This window comes from Microtus oregoni, unplaced genomic scaffold (genome assembly GCF_018167655.1).
Source record: "Microtus oregoni isolate MIOR12 unplaced genomic scaffold, Mior012 000108F_ref0000382, whole genome shotgun sequence".
NCBI lineage: Eukaryota > Metazoa > Chordata > Mammalia > Rodentia > Cricetidae > Microtus > Microtus oregoni.
In genome coordinates this window covers 701,941-723,215 of record NW_024544726.1, presented here as the reverse complement: position 1 = coordinate 723,215, position 21,275 = coordinate 701,941, and the positions used below count along the sequence as shown (strand labels likewise).

General features: G+C 42.3%; 1 protein-coding gene across 1 annotated transcript; it reads left to right on the top strand.

The window, feature by feature from the left end:
* The first annotated feature begins 760 nt into the window (after positions 1-760).
* Positions 761-19,611, top strand: LOC121443510 (uncharacterized protein CXorf38 homolog). The gene is made up of 6 exons (XM_041645260.1): positions 761-921; positions 4,859-4,978; positions 10,106-10,255; positions 11,359-11,538; positions 17,529-17,691; positions 19,459-19,611. Exons 2-5 carry the CDS (start codon positions 4,865-4,867, stop codon positions 17,688-17,690), a joined length of 606 nt encoding a protein of 201 aa, XP_041501194.1. The 5' UTR covers positions 761-921; positions 4,859-4,864; the 3' UTR covers position 17,691; positions 19,459-19,611.
* Positions 19,612-21,275: the final 1,664 nt, after the last annotated feature.

Sequence of the window (21,275 nt, the reverse complement as noted above, 5' to 3'; positions counted from 1 at the left end):
CATTCAAGAAATGTGCCTTGAGTACTCCATCTTTACAATTTAAGGAGTCAAAGCAGGAATCTGCACATCATGAGTGGTTAGAGGGCTAGCAGGATTTTTGGGGAAATGAGAAAGTCTAAGGGCTTTAATCACAGAGGTTGCATCTGAATGTTTCAAGTCCACAAACTTTAGGTGGTTCCTTTAAGAAGTGGAGGAGCTGCAGCTTCCCGGATGTGGAAGAATGGCCCGCCTCTACCATCTGTCACAAATTGTATTGTGGTACTCAGTGACACTAAGCAACACCAATGGTGAGGAATAGTTTCTGGGCGGGGGCCGCCTGGAAGCTCCTCCAACGCTTGCGCTGTAGGAACTTCCCAGGGTTCCCTGCGCATGCGTACCGCTGCCAGGCCCGCCACCTTTCTCAGGTCGGGGCTGAGACATGGTGCTGTCAGAACTAGCGGTGCGCCTTAATTGCGCTGAGTACAAAAACTGGGTGAAGGCTGGACGCTGCCTGCTGCTGCTGCGCAGCTGTCTGCAGGGCTTCATCCGCCGCGAGGTCCTCTCATTCCATCGCGGACTGCTCGCTGCAGTCCCTGGCCTTGGTCCCCACGCCATCTGTCGCGGTGGTTCCTGGTGCAGCCCGCGCGCCTGCCAGGTAAGCTGCTGGCCCCGGGGCTGGGACAGTTCCCAGTCTTTCCCCAGTTCCTTGAACTTGTCTTTTTTCTCGAGGGGCGGGGCTGCTCCTGGGGTGTTCCTATTTCCTCTGCCCAGCACGCCTGGGTCTTGTCTCATGTCTGCCCCCTGTAGTTTCAGCCTCAGTGTGTGGTGTGCACAGAGTGGAAACGTGAGATCTTGAGGCATCATGTCAACAGAAATGGAGATGTGCACTGGGGAAACTGCCGGCCTGGCCTCTGGCCTGTGGACGCTTGGGAGGTAGCCAAGGTAAGCACTTGCAGCCTGGAGGAAAGCCGAAGGCAGGTCACCTGTTTCCCCAGGGCAGAGGATGGTTTATGGGTGAAAGCTGAGACTTTAGAAACTACAGGTACAAAGAGATTAGTTGGCCTAGTGTTCTAGTGGTTAAAGGCTGTTAGAGTGGACCCATCCCAGTGCACTAAAATAGAATCTTTTAGCTCTTCCTTCAGGCCTTTGAGCTTTGCTTCTTGAAAGCTATAGTAAAGATTTCAATAAGAGATGCTGATGCAAGACGTGTAGTGAAGCCAAATGCTGTGGCTCATGGCTGTAATTCCACCACTACAGAGGCCCAGGCAGGGTTGCTCAAGTTTGGGGATATCCTAGGCTATGTTGTTTAAGACCTTGTCTCAAAAGAAGGGGAAAGAAGGTACAGACCAGTGGACGTGGAAGAAGAGATAAGGTGTGCCTTACAGCAAGATCATTAAAAGGCTCATTTTGGCCGTGGAGTGCCTAGCTAAGGTATAAAATTTTAGAAGGTAGAACTGTGGTGAGTTATGAGGTAGATGATGTTAGGCCTGTCTTTAGATTTTGGCGCTGTGACTTACTGCCTGGGCTGATTGGGAATTTGTTTTGATTTCTTGATGTTTCCTGGAAGCTCAGTAGTGAGTGGAGGGATGAATCAGAAGTAGTAGCTTCCTAACACAAGTTGACTTTAGGAGTTAGTATATGGACAAGTACACAATTGCCAGGTGGAAGGGGGGGCATTGCTGGGACTGCAGTTAACATGTTGAGTCCACCTCTGTTCTCTCCCTCCCTGTCTTTTCCAGTTTATTAAGACAAGATCTCATGTAACCCAGGCTGGCCTTGAACTCCTAACCATCCTGCTTCCATCTCCCAAGTGTTTTGGACTACATATATGTACTACTATACCCAATAGTCCTTAAAAAAAATAAGATTAGAAAGTTTCTATTGGGGGCTAGAGAGATGGATCAGCGATTAAGAGCAGTGGCTGTCCTTCCAGAGGACCTGGATTCAGTTCGCAGCATTCAAATAGCAGCTCACAAATGTTCATAACTCCAGTTCCAGGATACACAACACTCTCATACAGTTATGCATGTAGGCAAAACACCAGTGCACATAAGTAAAACTTTAAAAGAAAATTTTCTATTGGGCTGGACTCGGTGGTGCCTGCCTGAAATCCCAGCACTGGGGAAGTAGAGGCAGACAGATCTATTGAGTTTAAGGCCAGCCTGGTCTACATGGCTAGACTACATAGGAAGACCCTGTTTCAAAAAACAAAAAACAAGAAAAGTTTTATATGTCAGTGTGTGAGTGTATGCCATCTGTATTCTGGTGCTTACTAGAGCCAGAAGAAGGAATTGAATCCACTGGAGCTGGTGTAAGAGGTGGTTGTGAGTCTCCCAAGTTATGAGCACGTCAGTACATGGCAGATGTCCTCGAATATGAACCCATGGGATCAGCGACTTGGAGACCCATTCAGGCTGGTGGGTACCAAGTGGTCATGGAGCTGTTTGATTCCATTAAGGATGAGGAACGGTTGGGTCATGAGGATGGGTAACTTCTTCCTCTGGCCTTCTGTTCCTGGAGCTCTGTATTCCTGCACTTCTTCTGGAAGAACAGTAAATCCACTTAATCACTGAGCCATCTCTCCAGCCCCATCCACCACCATGACTTTTTATTGCTGCAATAGTCTTTCCAATTTTTGCCTTTCCCTCGAGCATATGGGGAAAAACACCTTTGCCTAGAGAAATAAAACCCTTCCCTTTATTGTGACTGGCTTGGACCCATTTGGACTCTATTATGGCTTTCATAGCTTTGGAGCCCTTCTGAAACCTGTGCCACCTCTCTTGCCAGCCTTTCCTCCCCTTGGTTGCTGGCCACTTGCAAACCACTTAGTTCAACCTTGTGTAACTCCATCGTCTCAGTTCCTGGGTTCCCTGACTTAGCATCCTTCATCTACTCTACCTCAACACCCCATTTTCTACCCTCACACAATCCCTGTCCACACAGAAAGGCTAAGAATCTAACTTGGGCTTGCTTTTGCCATTCTTCCTCAAACACTTGACCTTGCTCTTTTGTCTTCCACTGCTTCTAGGTACTGGGCAGTCTCTCTTCTGCTTGACTTTATCACGGTTGCCTAGTTCTCACTGCCCATTGTTATGATAACTCCTTTGCAGTTATTTTCATTGTTTTCTTTCTCTGAATCTGCCTGGTCTAATTCAGTCCCAAATGACTCTGGCGCTCCCTGTACTTACTGCCAGCCTTTGGAATAGCAGTATGCACATCCTGCAGGAAGCTTTGTGACTGCTTCCTGACTGGAGTGTTTTCTTGCAGTGGAACATATCTTTTATTTAGAGCTCTGATTTAGAAGAACTTTTTTCTTTTGAGAAAGGGTCCTCTGTGTATCCTTAGTTGGCCTAGAAGTCTATGTATATCAGCTGGCCTCAAACTCACAGACCTGCCTGCCTCTGCTTCTTGGGTGCTGGAATTAAAGGCGCATGCCACTACTCCCAAATGAGAGTAATTTTTCATGTGTCTTCTACTCTAGCAGATGCTCTAGTCCTGTAGCAGGAATGTGCCTTGAGGCTCATAGTCTGGTAAAGTTGCTACATCCAGGTGTTAAGTTTGCAGATAGTTCAGGAAAAAAAAATATATTCAGCATTTGTGCGACTTATTTTAGAAGATTCAGCTAAAGACAGGATGGTGCTACAGTGAAGCCTTCCAGTGTGTCTAGTGTCTCAATCCTAAGCTTTCTGTCTACCCCCTGTATGGGACCTACTCACCTCACACCATTGACGTCATAATTGCTGACGCTCAGATTTCTTTATACCATATGCTCAGCACAGTGCTTTTTCTATGCCCACTTAACTTCTCACACCATCCTTTGATGTGTATGACGATACTTAACCCCTAATGACCAACAGAGACGGAGGATTAGGTAGGTAACTGCCTAAGGCCATAAGGTGGTGTTTGAACCTGGCTCTGTTATACTCCAGGTTATGGTGATGGATAGAAGTTTCTCATGTTACTAAGGAACTGTCTACTCTTTAATGACAGGCACTGCAGTTTTACCAAGGAAAAGAGGGGAAAGCATTTATCTTTTTAATATATACCTCTAAGACAGGACAGAAGCTGATGGTACATAGCTTAAATTTCAGCACTCAGGAGACAGAGAAAGTGGATCTCTTTGAGTTCAAGGCTAGCCTGGTCTACATAGCAAGTTCCAGGACAGTCAGGGATACATAGTGAGACTTGTCTCAAAATAACAAAAAAGACAAGAGGCTGGGCATGTTGGCATCCACCTTTATTACCAGCACTCAGTAGGCAGAGTAGGCAGAGGCAGGAAAATCTCAAGAGTTTGAGGCCTCTGTCACGGCTTATCCTCGTCCCGCAAGGAAGACGCGACCACTGGAGCTCTTCTCACTGCAGTTTATTCCAGGACTTTATTCACTTTCTCTCTCTCTCCCCCTCTCTCTCTCTCCTTCTCTCTCTCTCTCTGGGCAAACCTCTCCCAGCCCTTAAGTAGGCATGGGCTGCCAATCCCGAACTGCCAAGTGGGCACTGCCCATAGGTTCACGCATATGCAGGCAGTTGATAATCTTTGCATGATCATAGCATAGGTCAGGCCTTAGCCATCTCAGGAGTTGATTATACATCTCCATCAGGTGTGATTCCACGCAGCTCGCTACAGGCCTCCCTGGTTTACACAGTGAGGTTCAAGAAAACCAGTTACATCAGTTATATGTAATATTGCAGAGGGATAGTGCAACCCTTCAATTAGTCCCCTTGCCAAGGCTTAGTATGATATGACCTTTCCAACTTGCATTTTGAACTCATTGCATTCTAGCTTGAAACTTCAGGGAATAAGAGAACATTAGTCATCAGTTGGTAAATGGAGAAAGAATTGGAGGACACTCAAGTGACCTGGTACATCCTCTTACTCTAGGCCTTCATGCCTCGAGGACTGGCAGACAAACGAGGACCTGAAGAATGTGATGCAGTTGCTCTTTTAAGTCTCATCAATTGCTGTGATCACTTCGTGGTTGATCGGAAGAAAGTCACAGAGGTAAGAGCTGTCGGATTCAGAACTGTCCACTCCATAGTGGTCAATACTAGGAAGGTTGAAATGAAACTCTGATGATAAGCCAGCCATGTAGGCATAGCATAGCAGCACTCAGAATGGCAATAGCAAAGAGAGACTTCAGTCCAAAATTGGCATCCCTGAACAGCTCTTGGGTCTCATGTCATATGTACCTGCTGTGATGTCCAAGAACCTGAATATGAATGTGGTCAAGCACTAACCCTACAGCTCTCTAAAATTAAAGTTTCCTGACAATTTGTTACTGTGCTTGTATAAAGAAAAACATTTAATTGGGGCTGGTTTAATTCATTGTTGTCATGGTGGGAGGCATGGTGGCATGTAGGCACACGTGATGCTGGAGAAGGAGCTGAGAGTTCTACATCTGGATCTGCAGGCAGCAGGAAGTAAGAGTGATACTGCGACTAGCTTGAGCTTCTGAAACCTCAAAGCGAAGTAGTGACACACTTCCTCCTATAAGATCACACCTACTCCAACAAGGCCACACCTCCTAATAGTGCCACACCAAATGAGCCTATGGGGGCTGTTTTCATTCAGGCCACCACAGTGCTGTACATGGAACTGAGATTTATCTTCTCTGTTCTGCCATAAACAAGAGCAAAGTTGTTTTATATATAAAAAATGGGTCTGATATTGAGGAAATGGATCAGTCAGTAGGCAGGCATGAGGACCTCAGTTCAGATTCCAAGCTCCTACGTAGCTGGGTGTGACAGTGTACATCTCTCACCCCGGTACTGGGGAGAAGGACAGAGACAGGGCTTTCTGGGCAGCTTGTCTAGCATAACCAGTATGCTCCAAGTACATTGAGAGACCCTATCTCAAAAAATAAGGTGAAGGGTTATGGAGGAAGATACCCTATGTTGGCATCTGGATTCTACACAGACACAGGATCATACATGCATAGAACACACATACGCAAGACAGAAAAACACAGGGCACTGGGCAGTGGTGACATGTGCCTTCAATCCTCGTGCTCAGGAAGTAGAGACAGGCAGATCTCTGTAAGTATGAGGCCAGCCTGGCCTACAGAGTGAGTTCCAGGACTAAAACTTCAAATAAAAATACAGAGTTAGGTGTGAAACTCAATGATAAAGTGCTTGTAAGGCATGCACAAGGCTCTAAATTCCATCCTCGTTCCCACAATTACAAGCCAAAATAAAACAAACAACGGAAACAACACTGGCCTTCTACAAAATAGCCCTGAGATCAAGTTAGGTAGAAGAAAATATAAGCACTAATGCGCAATGCATGTCAGGGGAGATTGCTCTCCCTGTCGCAGAATTCCAGAAGGTTTTGATTTTCCACTTTATCACCAAACAATAACCCTCACTCATCTTTAATTTTGAGGCCCTTGAAAAGAATGTGTAGAAGTCTTGGGTTATTTATAATATTGGTCAAAAATGATACTATTTCAGCAGCATAGCAGCAAGTGAAGATAAATTGATGATATTAAATCTCCCCCTCCCCGAGATGAACATTTAACATAGTGGTTAATCTCATCTTCTAGCCAAAAACACAGACCATTTGAATTGTCTTTAAATATGTAGTAGCATCGTTTTTCTCATAAACAAAAGTTTATTTTGTTTTCATTATGGTTTCCACATCAGAAATCCCCCTTTACTCAACTTCCTAGCACTGGATGGGATTTGAAAGATTTTGTGCATTTGTGAGTTGTCTGCTGCAGCCTCAGGTTATATCTGGAGCCAGTATACTTGCTCTGTAGCAGGTTGTTTTAAGTCATTTGGGAGAAAAAATATGCAAAAATTTTTTTTAAAGGAAATAAAAACTTTATCTTAGTTAGGGTTTCTATTGCTGTGCTAGTTGCCGTGACTAAAACCAACCTGCTTACACTTCCACAGCACAGTCTATCATTGAAGGAGGTCAGAACAAGAACTCAGACAAGGCAGAAACTCGGGGGGGGGGGCAGAAGCTCATGCAGAGGCCATGGAGGAATGCTGCTTATATAACAGGTGGCACCACCCACAGTGAGGTAGGACATCAGTCAAGAAAATGTACCACAGGCCAATCGATTGGAGGCATTTTTTAGCTGAGGTTACCTTTCCCAAAATGACTCCAGCTTATGTCACAGATATGTGCAAAGACATCTGGGAAAAATGATTTTCAGGGCAAAGGATGGAGATTTCTTTGTATTTCTTGTTTCTTCTTGAGACAAAGTGTCACTGTGTGTGCCTTGAACTCATGATTCTCTTGCCTCCCAAGTGCTGTTATTTCAACTGCATGCCACCATGACTGTCAACCTTTTTGTTTAAAGAGCGATTATTTTTATTTTATGTGTGGGGGTATTGTGTCTGCATGCATATCTGTGTACCATGTGCATGTAGTGCCAGTGGAGGCCAGCAGAGGATGTCAGACTCCATGGACTGAAGGTATAGTCTTTCTTACCTGCCATGGAAGTGTTGGGAGTCAGGTGCTCTTAACCACTCAGCCACGTCTCCAGCTCCTTCTTTGTATTTCTCTACCTTGATTGTTAATTTTGTGTCACTTGGTTGAATAATTCTTTAACCCTTGACAGTCTTCTATACCCAAAATCTGGCTTGCAGACCTACTTTATTAATCCTATCTGACTTTACAAAATTATTAAGTTTATTTTTTTAATTTTTTGTCATTTACTATATGTATATGAGTATTTTGCATACATGTATGTATGTGCTCCATGTGTCTACCTGGTGCCTTTGGAGGTCAAAAGAGGGTGTTGTAATTTAAAAAGCAGCACAAGAGAGAAAAGACCACATGGCAGCTGGAGGGGGAGGGTTTGTTAGGGGAAGTGAATGGGAAAATGGGGGAGGGGAGAGACCAGCCTCTGGGAACAAGAATGGCAGAGGAGAAGAGAGAGGCAGAAGAAGAAAGAGGGAGAAACACACACACACACACACACACACACACACACACACACACACAGAGAGAGGGGGGGTGGGAGGTGGATAGGGCCCATCTTTTAAAAGGGAACATAGCCAATGTGAACAGAAGGTGCTCTTAGTGGCTGCAGCTGAAGATGGATCCATCCTGTCAGGACCTCAAGGGCAGCTAGTACAGATGCCTGAATACTAACAGGGCATCAAATCTCTTGGAGCTAGAGTTACAGAGGTTGTGAGGCTCTGTGTGAGTCCTGGGAACTAAACCTAGGCTCCTTGAAAGAGCAACAAGTGCCTTTTTTGAGGGAAGGGCTTTTAAAACAGGGTTTCTCTGTAGCCCTGCCTGTCCTGGAACTGAGCAAGTAGATTAGGCTGGCCTCAAACTCAGATCCAGCCGCCTCTGCCTTCGAGTGTCGGTATTAAAGGTGTACACCAGCACCGCCTGGCCAAAAAGTACTCTTAACCACCAAGTGCCGTACATTTATTTAGTGTGTGTGTGTGTGTGTGTGTGTGTGTGTGTGTGTGTGTATGCGTGTGTAGATGTGGTCATGTAACTGTAAGAGGATAACTTTTTTATTTTCGAGACAGGGTTTCTCTGTGGCTTTGGAACCTGTCCTAGAAGTAGCTCTTGTAGACCAGGCTGGCCTCGAACACATGGAGATCCGCCTGCCTCTGCCTCCCGAGTGCTGGAATTAAAGGCCGCCTGGCGAGGATAACTTTCAAAAGTCAGTTCTTTCCTCCCACCTTGTGGGTCCCAGGGCTTGAAGGTTTTCAGGCTTGGCAGTTCCTGCCAAGTTCTAGCCAGTCCCTGTCTAGTTATTTTTAAAACAACTTTTGAATTATTTGTCATATCAGAATTTCTATCTTTGAAATAAAAAATAAGATCTGGTGACAGTGAGTTCACCCCTCCCATAGCAACAAATCACAAGGTTAGTAAGCTGCTGCTTAAATGGGACATCCATTCTCTACTTCATGCCTATCCCTCTGCCTTCATTTTCCTAGCTGTTTGAACCAGCTTCACTAAGGTGTCACCTGTCCCTTGAGAACATTTCAGTATGTGACTCAACAGAGATTTCACTGCTTGATAGATGCCCCCGGGGCAGGCACAAATTAAAGGGGCTAAAGGCTTTATTGTATTGTATGTTATTTTAAATACTTGCTAGAGTAAAAGCATGGCAACAGGAAGAGCTGAGCATGCACATGAACTATAAGTAGAGAACATGCTGGGAATGTCTTGAGTCTTTTGAAACAACAAAGCCTGACCCTGGCAAGTCTTGTCCTCCAACAATGTCACACAGCTCCTAATTATTCCCAAACAATTCCCTGTTGGTGGAGGCTGCTCATTTGTTTCCAGCTACTCAGACCTGAAATTTCACTGAGAAATCATATTATTTGCAATACTGTTTGGCCAATAGCTTAAGCGTATTTTTGGCTAATTCTGGTTGGCCAAATTTATTATTTATTTATTTTGGTTTTTCACGACAGGGTTTCTGTAGCTTTGGAGTCTGTCCTGGAACTAGCTCTTGTAGACCAGGCTGGCCTCGAACTCACAGAGATCCGCCTGCCTCTGCCTCCCAAGTGTTGGGATTAAAGGCATGTGCCACCACGGCCCTGCAAATTTTTATTTATGACTTTTTATTTGTTTTTGGTATGAGTGCTCCATCTGCATGTACCCCTGCACACAAGAAGAGGGCATCGGATGCCATTATAGATGGTTGTGAGCCACCATGTAGTTGCTCAAAATTGAACTCAGGACTTCCAGAAGAGCAGTCAGTGCTGTTAACCTCTGAGCCATCTCTCCAGCACCCCCTCCCCCCCCCGGCTAATATTTTATTTCTTAAATTAACCCATTTCTATTATTTTGTATTTTACCACAAGGTTCATGGCCTACCAGCAAGGTTCCAGCTGGCAGCTTGCATCTTTTTCCTCTGGCAGCTCACTGACTCCACCTACTCTCTATCTCTTTCAACTGGGCTATGTTCTGTTGAGCCATTGGCAGAAAGCAGCTTCTTTATTAACCAATAAAAGTAACACATATACAGAAAGACTTCCCATACCAGTTCCCTAATTGGGGATCAGCTATTCAAACACATGAGCCTGTTTGCGGCATTCTCATTCAATTCATCATACGTTCTACTGTGTGGGTTCCAGGGATTGAATTCAGGCTCTTGGGCTTGGCAACAAACACCTTTACCAGCCCAACTCCGTTTTTTTTTTGTAGGTAATTAAGTGTCGGAATGAGATAATGCACTCTTCAGAGATGAAAGTATCGTCTACATGGCTTCAAGATTTTCAGATAAAGATCCAACATTTTCTGAATGAATTCAAGAATATTCCAGAGATTGAAGCAGTACATTCCAGAATAGAACAGGTAAAGATGCCTCTACTTAAATGAGTGCTGGGATTATGGGCATACACCACTATGCCCATCTGAAACTTCATTTAACAGTTCTGGTATACAAACCTAAGGGGTTTAAAACATCCATAGTCTTTTTTGATGTTAAGTCAGGTGTGGTGGTATATGTAAGTCCCAGCACTTGGTACACTGAGGCAGAAGTATGGCTATTTCAGAGGTAGTCTTTATTACATAGTAAGCTCCTGGGAAGCCTGGGCTACTTAAGAAATAAGGTGAATTTGATGTTTATTTAAACTAAAATATATTTATTATTGTTGCAATACTGATGATAATGCAAACACAGATCCTCATTCCCGACAAGCACTCTATACTCCTGGTCTTTATTTTATTCTGTTATTATTTAGAGAGCCTACTTGGGGTAGAACCTAGGGCTGGGCCTTTCACATGGCAAGCACTTTCTCACTGAACTACAATCTCAACCCCAAGCTAAATTTTATAATGTGAACAGAGGAAAAACTGCTGGTATAAAATGTGGAATTAGCAGAGTTTTTTTTTCTTTAATAACTGTGTGGTTAAAATAGGTCTATCTAAATAATGGTATTTTATTATAAATCCTTCAAGTTACCCAGTAGAATTTCTTTTCCATTAATATTGTTCATTTATTTTGTGTGTATATGTGTGTGCCTGTGTGTCCACGTTGATGTGCACACGTGCATGTGAAGATCAGAGGACAACTCTTGGGAGTCTGTTCTCTCCTTTGACCTTAAGAAATCCAAGAAATCTAAGGTTGTTAGGCCTGCACTCAATTACAGGCTCTCTCTTATTGCAGTACAAGTGGCTGAGGGTGTGGCTTGCTGGTAGGATTGTTATCTACCAGCAGGCAACATCCTCAGTTAGTCCCTGAGTTCCATCCCCAAAACTGCAAACAGTGATACATCTCAAGAATGAACTTTTAATGTGAGGATGAATCTTAGAGAAGTTAGAAGAGGAGTTAGATGTGAATATGATCAAAATACATTTTGTACATTTATGAAATTCCAAAAGAATTCATAAAAAATATTTTAAAACCTGAAATTTAAAAAATAATTTGTTCATGTATTTGTGTGGTCACCCCATAGCTGTTGACATCTGACTGGGCTGTTCACATTCCTGAGGAAGATGAACGAGATGGGTGTAAATTTGAAATAGGAAGTTACTTGAGTGTGAGCCAAATCCATGAAATTGAAATGGAATTGCTGAAGGAAAAACTGCAAGATATGTATCTTCAAGCAGCAGAAGAAGAGGTGTTGCCCGAAGAGGTAAAGGAAAGAATGAAGTGTGAGGAGAAAGAAAGATGACAGCCAGAGCAGCAATAGTAGCTCGTTTTGACACTGTTTCTATTGCTGTGATAAACATGATGACCAAAAGCAGCTGGGGGAAGAAAGGGTTAATTTCAGCTTACACTTCATCACTTAGGGAAGTCAGTGCAGGAACCTGGAAGCAGGGACTGAAGCAGAAGCCATGGAGGAACACTGCTTACTGGCTTCTCTTTGCTTGTTCAGCCTGCTTTCTTATACAACTCAGGCCCACCTGCCCAAGGGTGCTATTACCCACATTGAGTTAAGCCTGGCCTTCCCACATCAATCCTTAATCAAGAAAATGCCCCACAGGCTTGCCAATGGACCAATTTGGTGGGAACATTTTCTCAGTTGTGGTTCCATCTTTCAAATATCTCTAACTTATGTCAAGTTGACATAAAATTCCAGCCAGATCAGACACAGAGAGCCAGGTTTTTTATTTTTAAGTCAAGTGATTTCTTTCTTTCTTCTTTTTTTTGTAAAGTTTATTTATTTTTATTTTTTTCCCATGATATTTATTGAGCTCTACATTTTTCTCTGCTCTCCTCCCTGCCTCTCCCCTCCCCACTTCTACCCTTCCCCAAGGTCCCAATGCTCCCAATTTACTCAGGAGATCTTGTCTTTTTCTACTTTCTACTTCCATGTAGATTAGATCTATGTAAGTTTCTCTTAGTGTCCTCATTGTTGTCTACGTTCTCTTAGATTGTGGTTTGTAGGCTGGCTTTCTTTGCTTTATGTTTAAAAAAAGCACCTATGAGTGAGTACATGTGATAATTGTCTTTCTGTGTCTGGGTTACCTCACTCAAAATAATATTTTCTAATTCCATCCATTTTCCTGCAAAATTCAAGATATCATTATTTTCTGCTGTATAGTACTCCATTGTGTAAATGTACCACATTTTCCTTATCCATTCTTCAGTCAAAGGGTATTTAGGTTGTTTCCAGGTTCTGGCTATGACAAACAAAGCTGCTATGAACATAGTTGAGCACATGTCCTTGTGGCACCATTGATCATCCTTTGGATATATACCCAAAAGTAGTATTATTGGGTCTTGAGGAAGTTTGTTTCCTAATTTTCTGAGAAATCGCCACACTGACATCCAAAGGGGTTGTACCAGCTTGCATTCCCACCACCAATGCAGAAGTGTTCCCTTTTCCCCACAACCTCTCCAGCATAAGTTGTCATCAGTGTTTTTAATCTTGGCCATTCTTACAGGTGTAAGATGGAATCTCAGAGTTGTTTTGATTTGCATTTCTCTGATGACTAAGGATGTTGAACATTTCCTTAAGTGTCTTTCAGCCATTTTAGATTCCTCTGTTGAGAGTTCTCTGTTTCGGTATGTACTCCATTTTTTATTGGATTATGTGATCTTTTGATGTCCAATTTCTTGAGTTCTTTGTATATTTTGGAGATCAGCCCTCTGTCTGATGTGGGGTTAGTGAAGATCTTTTCCCATTCTGTAGGCTGTCGTTTTGTCTTGTTGACCGTGTCCTTTGCTTTACAAAAGCTTTTCAGTTTCAGGAGGTCCCATTTATTAACTTTTTCTCTCAGTGTCTGTGCTGCTGGGGTTCTATTTAGGAAGTGGTTCCCTGTGCCAATGTGTTCAAGTATACTTCCACTTTCTCTTCTATGAGGTTCATTGTGGCTGGCTTTATGTTGAGGTCTTTGATCCATTTGTACTTGAGTTTTATGCATGGTGATAGATATGGGTCTATTTTCATTCTTCTACATGTTGATATCCAGTTATGCCAGCAGCACTTATTAAATATGCTTTCATTTTTCCATTTGATAATTTTTGTTTCTTTATCAAAGATCAGGTGTTTGAAGAAGGTGTGTGGATCCGTGTCTTCTATTTGGTTCCATTGGTCCTCCTGTCTGTTCTTATGCCAGTACCAGGCTGTTTTCAGTACTGTGGCTCTGTAGTAGAGTTTGAAGTCAGGAATTGTGATGCCTCCAGAAGTTCTTTTATTGCCCAGGATTGTTTTGACTATCCTGGGTTTTCTTTGCTTTTCCAAATGAAGTTGAGTACCCGTTCTTTCAAGGTCATTGAAGAATTTTGCTGGGATTTTGATGGGCAAGTCAAGTGATTTCTAGAAGTATATATTCTCCCAATGTTTACTGACCATATTTTTGTTTTATTGTTTTATTTGGTTTGATTTGGTTTGGTTTTCAAAACAGGGTTTCTTTGTGTAACAGCCCTGGGTGTCTTGGAACTCACTCTGTAGACCAGGCTGTCCTTGAATTAGATATCCACTTTCTTCCTCCTCCAGAGTACTGGGATTAAACATGTGCATTACCACTACTTGTTCTCTGATCATATTTTTTATTTTTACTTTTTTAACATTTGTTTTGGTTTCTTGTTTTTCGAGACAGGGTTTCTCTCTATAACAGCCCTGACTGTCCTAAAACTAGCTCTGTAGACCAGGCTGGCCTCAAACTCACTGAGATCTGCCTTCCTCTGTCTCCTGACTGCTGGGATTAAAGGCATGCCACAACCTGGCAGCCTGATCATATATTTTAACGGGTATTTTCATTTAGCACAAATTTGATAACTTAGTAAGTGCCCCAAAGTGGAATTGTGGCATAAGGGTTAAAACAGAACTCAGATCAGGATGCTTGATGGGTTATCAGTTCTCAGGGGATACACCCCCCCCCCAAAAAAGGGGGGGGGGAAAGTTACTATTGAGCTACAACTCAAGGATTTAGTAAGAGGTCAGTAGTTGGCCTGGGAAGAAGGATGTTCTTAGCAGAAGTATGAAAGGATAATTTGGGCTGGGCAGTAGTATGGTTATGGAGGAGTGTGGCAAGGTAGGGTGGGACTCTCTTGAAAGATTTTCTGTGCCACACCAAGCTGTTTGGACTTTAGTCCCTGAAATCAGTAGGGTAACACTACTGATTTTTATAACGTAAAGAGATTTTTAGATTAGCGGATAGTAAGTGTTGGAAATGTGTAGCCCTTCATGTGCAGCTGGTCTGCTGCTTCAGAGGCATTGGTCACTGTACATTTCTAGTTCTCCTTACCCATTTGAGTTGGGAAAGGGCACCAGGTCTCTCTGTAGAAAAGATAAATATGAATTTTTATGCCTTTTTGTTCAATGGTATAGACAGAAGTTTCTGTACTGCCCAAGTTCTGTAGCCATTCAGTCCCAAAAAAACACAGAGAGGCTTTTATTAATTATAAATTGTTTGGCCTATTAGCTCAGGCTTATTATTAACTAGCTCTTACATCTTAAATTAACCCATTATTCATATCTCTGTTTAGTCATGTGACTTGGTACCTTTTCTCAAGTAAGGCATCTTCTTTCTCTCCGCCTGACTGGTGACTGACTTTGCCTTTCCTCTTCACAGAATTCTTTTAGTCTGTTTGTTCCACCTATGCTTTTTGCCTGGCTACTGGCCAATCACCATTGCATTAAACTAATATGAGTGACAAATCTTTACAGTGAACAAGAACATTATCTCACAGCATTTCCACTTTTTTTCCTTTCAAAACAAGACCCTGAATCTAATCTCCTTTCTTCAGCTTTTTTTCTGACCATTATCCACAACAATTTGTGACTAACATACTAAACAAAGACACACATCCATAATCCATTTTTTGGGAATGTGGGCATAGATTTCTAGTCTGCTTCTTCCTGCTGATTGGGGGGTGCTGATAATCTTATGAGAACCTAAAAAAAATGTAGGGTTATGGTCAAGTCCTGACTGTAGTATTCTGTGAGGCTGGATCATCTCAGCCAGCAGTCTTGAAACTGTTCTGGATGTAGAACTGGGCTATCTGTTCCCATTGGAGATTTTTCAGGTAATCTTCCTCAATCAAACCTTATTTTTCTTTTTTTTTAAAGATTTATTTATTTATTTATTATGTGTACAGCATTCCTTCCATGTGTGCCTGCAGGTCAGGAGGGGGCGCCGGGTCTCATCATAGATGGTTGTGAGCCACCATGTGGTTGCTGGGAATTGAACTCAGGACCTCTGGAAGAGCAGTCAGTGCTCTTAACAACTGAGCCCTCTCTCCAGCCCGAACCTTATTTTTCTTAACCCAGAATAAATGCACAGTCTTTCATTACCAGTGGAATCAAAAGCAATACTTCTTCTCCAAAGTAAAATAAATTTTGAAGTCAATGCATTTTTCAAAATATATATTTTGGATTAATCCAACAGCATTTATAATCAAATGTCTTTTAGCAGCTGTTGCTTCTTCCTCCGCAGTCAAACAATTTAAAGACAACACAATAACATACAGTATCCAGATTATCTGTGTATTTTCTTTTTGTTGCATTTTTAAAAAACTGTTTCTTTTTTTAAATTTTTGTTTTTTATGACACGGGGTTTTTTGCGTATCTTTGGGTGTCCTGGATCTCACTCTGTAGCCCAGGTTGGCCTCAAACTAACAGATTTGCCTGCCTCCGCCTATCAAGTGCTGGGATTAAAGGCATGCACCATTACACCCTGCAACTCTATTTCTTTTTTTAAGGACTTTTCTCTTCCAAGCTTATGTATATTTTTTAAACACACTGTAAACTGTTACAGTACTGAGGATGGAGCCCAGACTTTCTTGTTTGTTTTGAGACGAGGTTTCACTACTAGCACACATACTAAAATTGGGGTGATACAGATGCAAAGATTTTATGCAGATTTGTGAAGCATTCCATATTTAAAAAAATACATACACACGAGCACATGACATGTCTCCAGAAGAAATAAAATGGCACCAGCAGAGGTGGCACACTTCTGTAATCCCAGCACTCAGGAGACAGAGGCAGGGGTATGTCTGTGAGTTTGAGGCCAGCCTGGTCTACAAAACAAGTTCCAGTACAGTCAGGGCTGTTGCACAGAGAAACCTTGTCTCAAAAAAAAAGAAAAAGAAATGAGATGACTATACTGTTACCTGTAAGGGAGAGACTGGGATAACTAAGGAAAGATTTAATTAAGAGTATTCACTTTTTAACCTTATATACCCTATTGACTTAGAATTTTGTGTCTGTACATTTAATACTGTTTTATAGATGTATCTTCTACTAGAAATACTTGTATAGGCAAAAAAATCTCAAAAATGTAAGATAAACACTTTAAACTTGAGTTTTGAAGCAAAAAAAAATTGAGGTAATAAGCAAACACCCCCTATGTAGTCTTAGAATTAGCTATACTGGAATATGTTTAGTTTGAGTGAAAGGTACTTGTTTTGTTTGTCTTTATTTACATATCGATACAGGCCTGAAACTTGTAGTGATCTTCCTGCCTCAGCCCTCCACATGCTGACTTCAAACAGGTATACCACGCCTGTCTGAGTGTAGTTTTATTTCTATTTTTTGTCTTGTCTTGTCTTTTGAGACATGCATCTCTGGCTAGCGTGCAACTCACTATGTAGAGCATCTGGACTTAAATTCACAGAAATTGACCTGCTTCTCCCTTCCCTGTTCTGGGACAAAAGTTTGAGCTACCACACATGACATGAGTTTGCCTTGTTTTAAAGAATTTGTTTTTGATGGGCTGGAGAGATGGCTCAGAGGTTAAGAGCACTGGCTGCTCTTCCAGAGGTCCTGAGTTCAATTCCCAGCAACAACATGATGGCTCACAACCATCTGTAATGAGATCTGGTGCCCTGCTCTGGCGTGTGGGCATACATCGAGGCAGAATGTTGTATACATAATAAATAAATAAATTTAAAAAAAAGAACTTGTTTTTGGGAAATTTTGAATGGTCTTATTTATAAAGCAATAAAAAAGAATTTGTTTTTGATTTGAAGACTTAACCTATGTATGGATGGGTGCCAGTAGCTGGTGTTTCTGTCTTCTGGTAAACATAGACAGGAACAGGTTGCTTGTTCAGGGGCATGCTCCTGATGCTGAGCTCCAGCTCCAGCCTTGTGAGGCAACCTCCACGTTCATCTGAATTGAATTCTGTTGTGAATAGCACAGAATGGCACTTGTACACTTTCCTCTTGCAGGTCTCAAATCGACTGGATGCGGTGAAAGAGTTTTTGAAAAACAACACAGACCTCAGAATTGGCCTTACAGAAGACATGCAGAAGCTAGACAGTTTCCATCTACAGCATCAAAAACAAATTTCAAAGGACACTGAGAGTCAGACACCTGAAAGGAAGGCTTGAGGTAAGTTTAGGTTCAGAACATTAAAGAGGGACACAATAGCCTTATCCCTTTGTGTGTTTTTGTATGTGAAGCCATATTGAATCAACAGTCTCATTTGCTTTCCTTGTGCCCTTACTCTTCCAAATGAAGGTTAGGTATGGTGGTTCACACCATTAATCTCAGCATCCGGGAGGCAGAGACAGGTGGATTTCTGTGAGTTCAAGGCCATTCTTTTCTACATTATCCAGGCCAGCCAAGACTACATAGTGAGACCCCCTTCTTGAAATGGACAAACGTAGAAACTTTACCAAGGAAAGGACAGTGGACCAAGAGTTTATTCTCTTATTAACGATTCACATATGCCTGTGAAGCCTCAACTCTGTAGACCTGAAGTCAAGGTCTGCTCTTATGTGACATGGTCAAAAACTACTCTGCCTTCAAATGATACCAGGGTGCCCAGCTTTTACTGTGGCATTAATTGTGCTTGGCTAGTTTCCATAAAAAAGCTGGTAACATAACCAGCTTGTTATTGTTTTTCTGCCAAATAATAAAAATGGAAATAATTCTCTTTTATTTTGTATTGTCCTTTGACAAAATGCAGGCATAATGTGAAAGCCAGTCTGACTTCCAGGTCAGGCATCCTCCTCTGCGCAAAAGAGAAACATTCCCAAAGCACAGGGTTTTTTTGTTTTTTGTTTTTTTTTTGTCTTGACCTTTCCCATGATGCTTCAGATATTTTTCCCCCATATTCATCACCTTGGAGTTGTGTGTTGTATGCAGTCAAAAATACTAGTGTTGTGTTGTTTTTTGCTTTCACCCAGGAACTTTGTGCTGTTGGTTTTTCTGGCTCTGAACCTTTTTACATGGTAATAACTAGGTCTCTGTGAGGGGATGTTCTGCGTCCTAGCCAAAGTGTACTGTACTCTTCTTGCCTTTGTCGGGAAGTTTTCCTCTGTGAGTGCCAAAATGTGAGCTGGAATGTAGTGTCCAAACAGAAAAATTTTAGTTTATTTTTGCTTCTGATAAAAGGCAAGAGGAAAGTAGCCATTTTCTACCATTTCCCCTAAGTATAGAACTGTTGCTTCTGGACTTGAGTAGCCAGAGGGTTGCCAGGCTGCTCAGTGGCAGGCTAGAAAATAGCTTGACTGAGCCTACAGCAGTGGGACTAGGCTACTGTCCCAGAAAGGATATCTGGAAAAGATTAGTAGGTGTCAGTTTGCTATGGAGTGAGCATAGATGAGAAGTAAACTCCAGTGACACGAGATGGTGCCTATGATCTCAGCTAATTGGAAGGCTGCAGTGGGGGATCCAAAGTCCTAGGCCAGCTAGGGCAGCTTACTGAGACCCTATCTCAAAATAAAACAAATCATAAAGAAATGGAGGTGTAGTATGATTGTGGGACATGTATTTACCATGTCAGGCCCTTGAGTCAGTCCTCAGCTTCCTTTCCCCAAAAGACAAAGCAAACTTCCCAAACTACTCTTAAGTACTTTTGTCCCCTGTGCCAAGTGCAGGGCCTAGACCTCGTGTGCTGTGACTATTGGTGGAAATGCTACTTATACTCTTAGCTAAGCTGGCTCTTATTCTGTAAAATTAGAAATTTCATCATTCTTTCAGATACTCAAACAAGTCAGTCTCTTTTAATCCATTCATAAATTCACAGCTCTATTCCTTTTTTCCCTCTTTGTCCTATTCTCGAACTGTGCAGAACCCTTGTACCATTGTATGCAGTATTCTGTGGGAGTCAGATTAACTTCCCACTTTTCCTTCTGTCTGCTCATTTCCAAGGTCAATGGCATTAGACTGCTTCGGTCACCTTTGGACTTTACTGTATTCCCAAAACTGCCTACAAGAAATGCTCCATGCCAAGGCTCAGCAAAGATGATTTCGCGCCTTTACCTGATCAGCTGCCTCCCAAGATTGATTCTGCAGAGAGTGGGTGGAGAGGGAGACTGTATTCGGCATGTATTTTGACTGTAGAACCCAAATGAATGTAAATGTGCCTGCAGCGTGGTTATTTCATTTCCTGGTCGCTGTTTGATTTTCAGTCTTATGTTTTCTTTCTTCCTTCATTTGTTCTCCCTTCTCAAGTTACTTGGGAAGACTTCAAGAGTAAAACAAGATTTTGTACTTATTTTGCAACTTTGCCAAAGCAAAAAACCAAACAAACTAATGAAATATCTCCTCCCTTCTAGTCTGGGGTACAAAACATGAAATCTTGATTCACTAACCCATGAAGACCTGGTTTCTAAATGTAGAAAGTTTAGGAGCTGAACTTTTCATTCTACACCCGTGTCTAGTCAGTTTGTCCTTATCAATCCAACACACAGTTATCAAGAGTCAACCCTGTGCCAGACATTGAAGTAGATAAAAATATAAAAAGTGGTGAAGTCATATCTTACTGCTTTTATCTTCCACTCTGACAAACCAAAGGTATTGTTCAGAAAACAATTGATGTTCACCACAGCATTGATACCCAACCACTAGTAGAGAGGACCTACCAAATAAGGCATAGAACATCTGTACTGTGTACTATGCCACATAACAGGTAGAAAGAATAATCCCATGCTACCTTACAATAATGTGAATTGCCTATAAAACATCTAAAGTCAAAAAAACAACTGAGAGGGTGGGATGGAACTCAGTGGTAGGGCACTTTCTTGCCCAGCATACATGTTGCCTTGAATTAGATCCCCGCTCCACTGCCAAAAGCAAATAAATAGAAAAGCAAAGTTTTTAATAGCACCTAGCATGCTACAGTGCTGTTTGTATAATAACTGAGGTCTGGAAAGTCTGTCTGCTGTGTTACGTCAATGAGAGGATTTGGGGCTGCGGAGTAGTCAGAAGAAATTTAGCTTTTGTATTTTGTATATTCTTTTTATAATAAATATGTATTATGTATTTTGAAACTTCTTACTACAGTTGTTAATTTTGAAACAAGACACATGAGTAACATATCTTATTGCAAGCCTTCGGTGTCAGATTCCATGTAATTTGTTGTAGCCTCCTTTTTATGTCTCCACCTCCAGGGGTGCTTCCAAATCCTAGCACCAGGGCAAGAAGCCCAGGAAAGGCATTGCCTTCTGTCTTGGCTGCCTTCATCTCCCTGTGAAAGGGACTTCCTACAAACAAGACTAATGCTTGGATGCTGCATGAGATGAACTTTTCCTGTCTTAGCCAAGAGCTGATGGCGTCAGAACCTGGCAGAAGTGTTTCTAATTCCTTTGCATTTGCAGACTTTGTCAGAAGCAGGTTCAGCACTTCTGAACATGTGTATTGGGTCCCCCAGAAACCACCTCCTATATTCAGCAGAATCCTGAGCAGGGCAAGTTGTGGATCGAACAAGCCTGCCTCTGTGGTGAAATCTCACCCCCAGCCTCATCTTCCATCTTTCCAAGCTCTCTGGTTTTAGAAATCGTTGGCACCCAGTGAATTCTAGAGGGTACTCTGAGCACACTGTAGCTGACCAGTGACACTCGCCCCCCATCCCTAGCTAGTTTCCAATTCCCAGGTTAGGCCTAATCAATTTGTAAACTGCTGTGATTTTCTATTTCAAAGGATAAATGGAAAGTATTTCTGAGTGCTTACCTAAAACTCTAGACTGA

Bases quoted from the DNA above. Each gene is read 5' to 3' on its own strand.
- LOC121443510 (XM_041645260.1), top strand. From the start codon at position 4,865: ATGCCTCGAGGACTGGCAGACAAACGAGGACCTGAAGAATGTGATGCA. The intron at 10,256-11,358 runs GTAAAGATGCCT...GTCACCCCATAG, and splicing joins TACATTCCAGAATAGAACAG to CTGTTGACATCTGACTGGGC. The intron at 11,539-17,528 runs GTAAAGGAAAGA...TTCCTCTTGCAG, and splicing joins AAGAGGTGTTGCCCGAAGAG to GTCTCAAATCGACTGGATGC.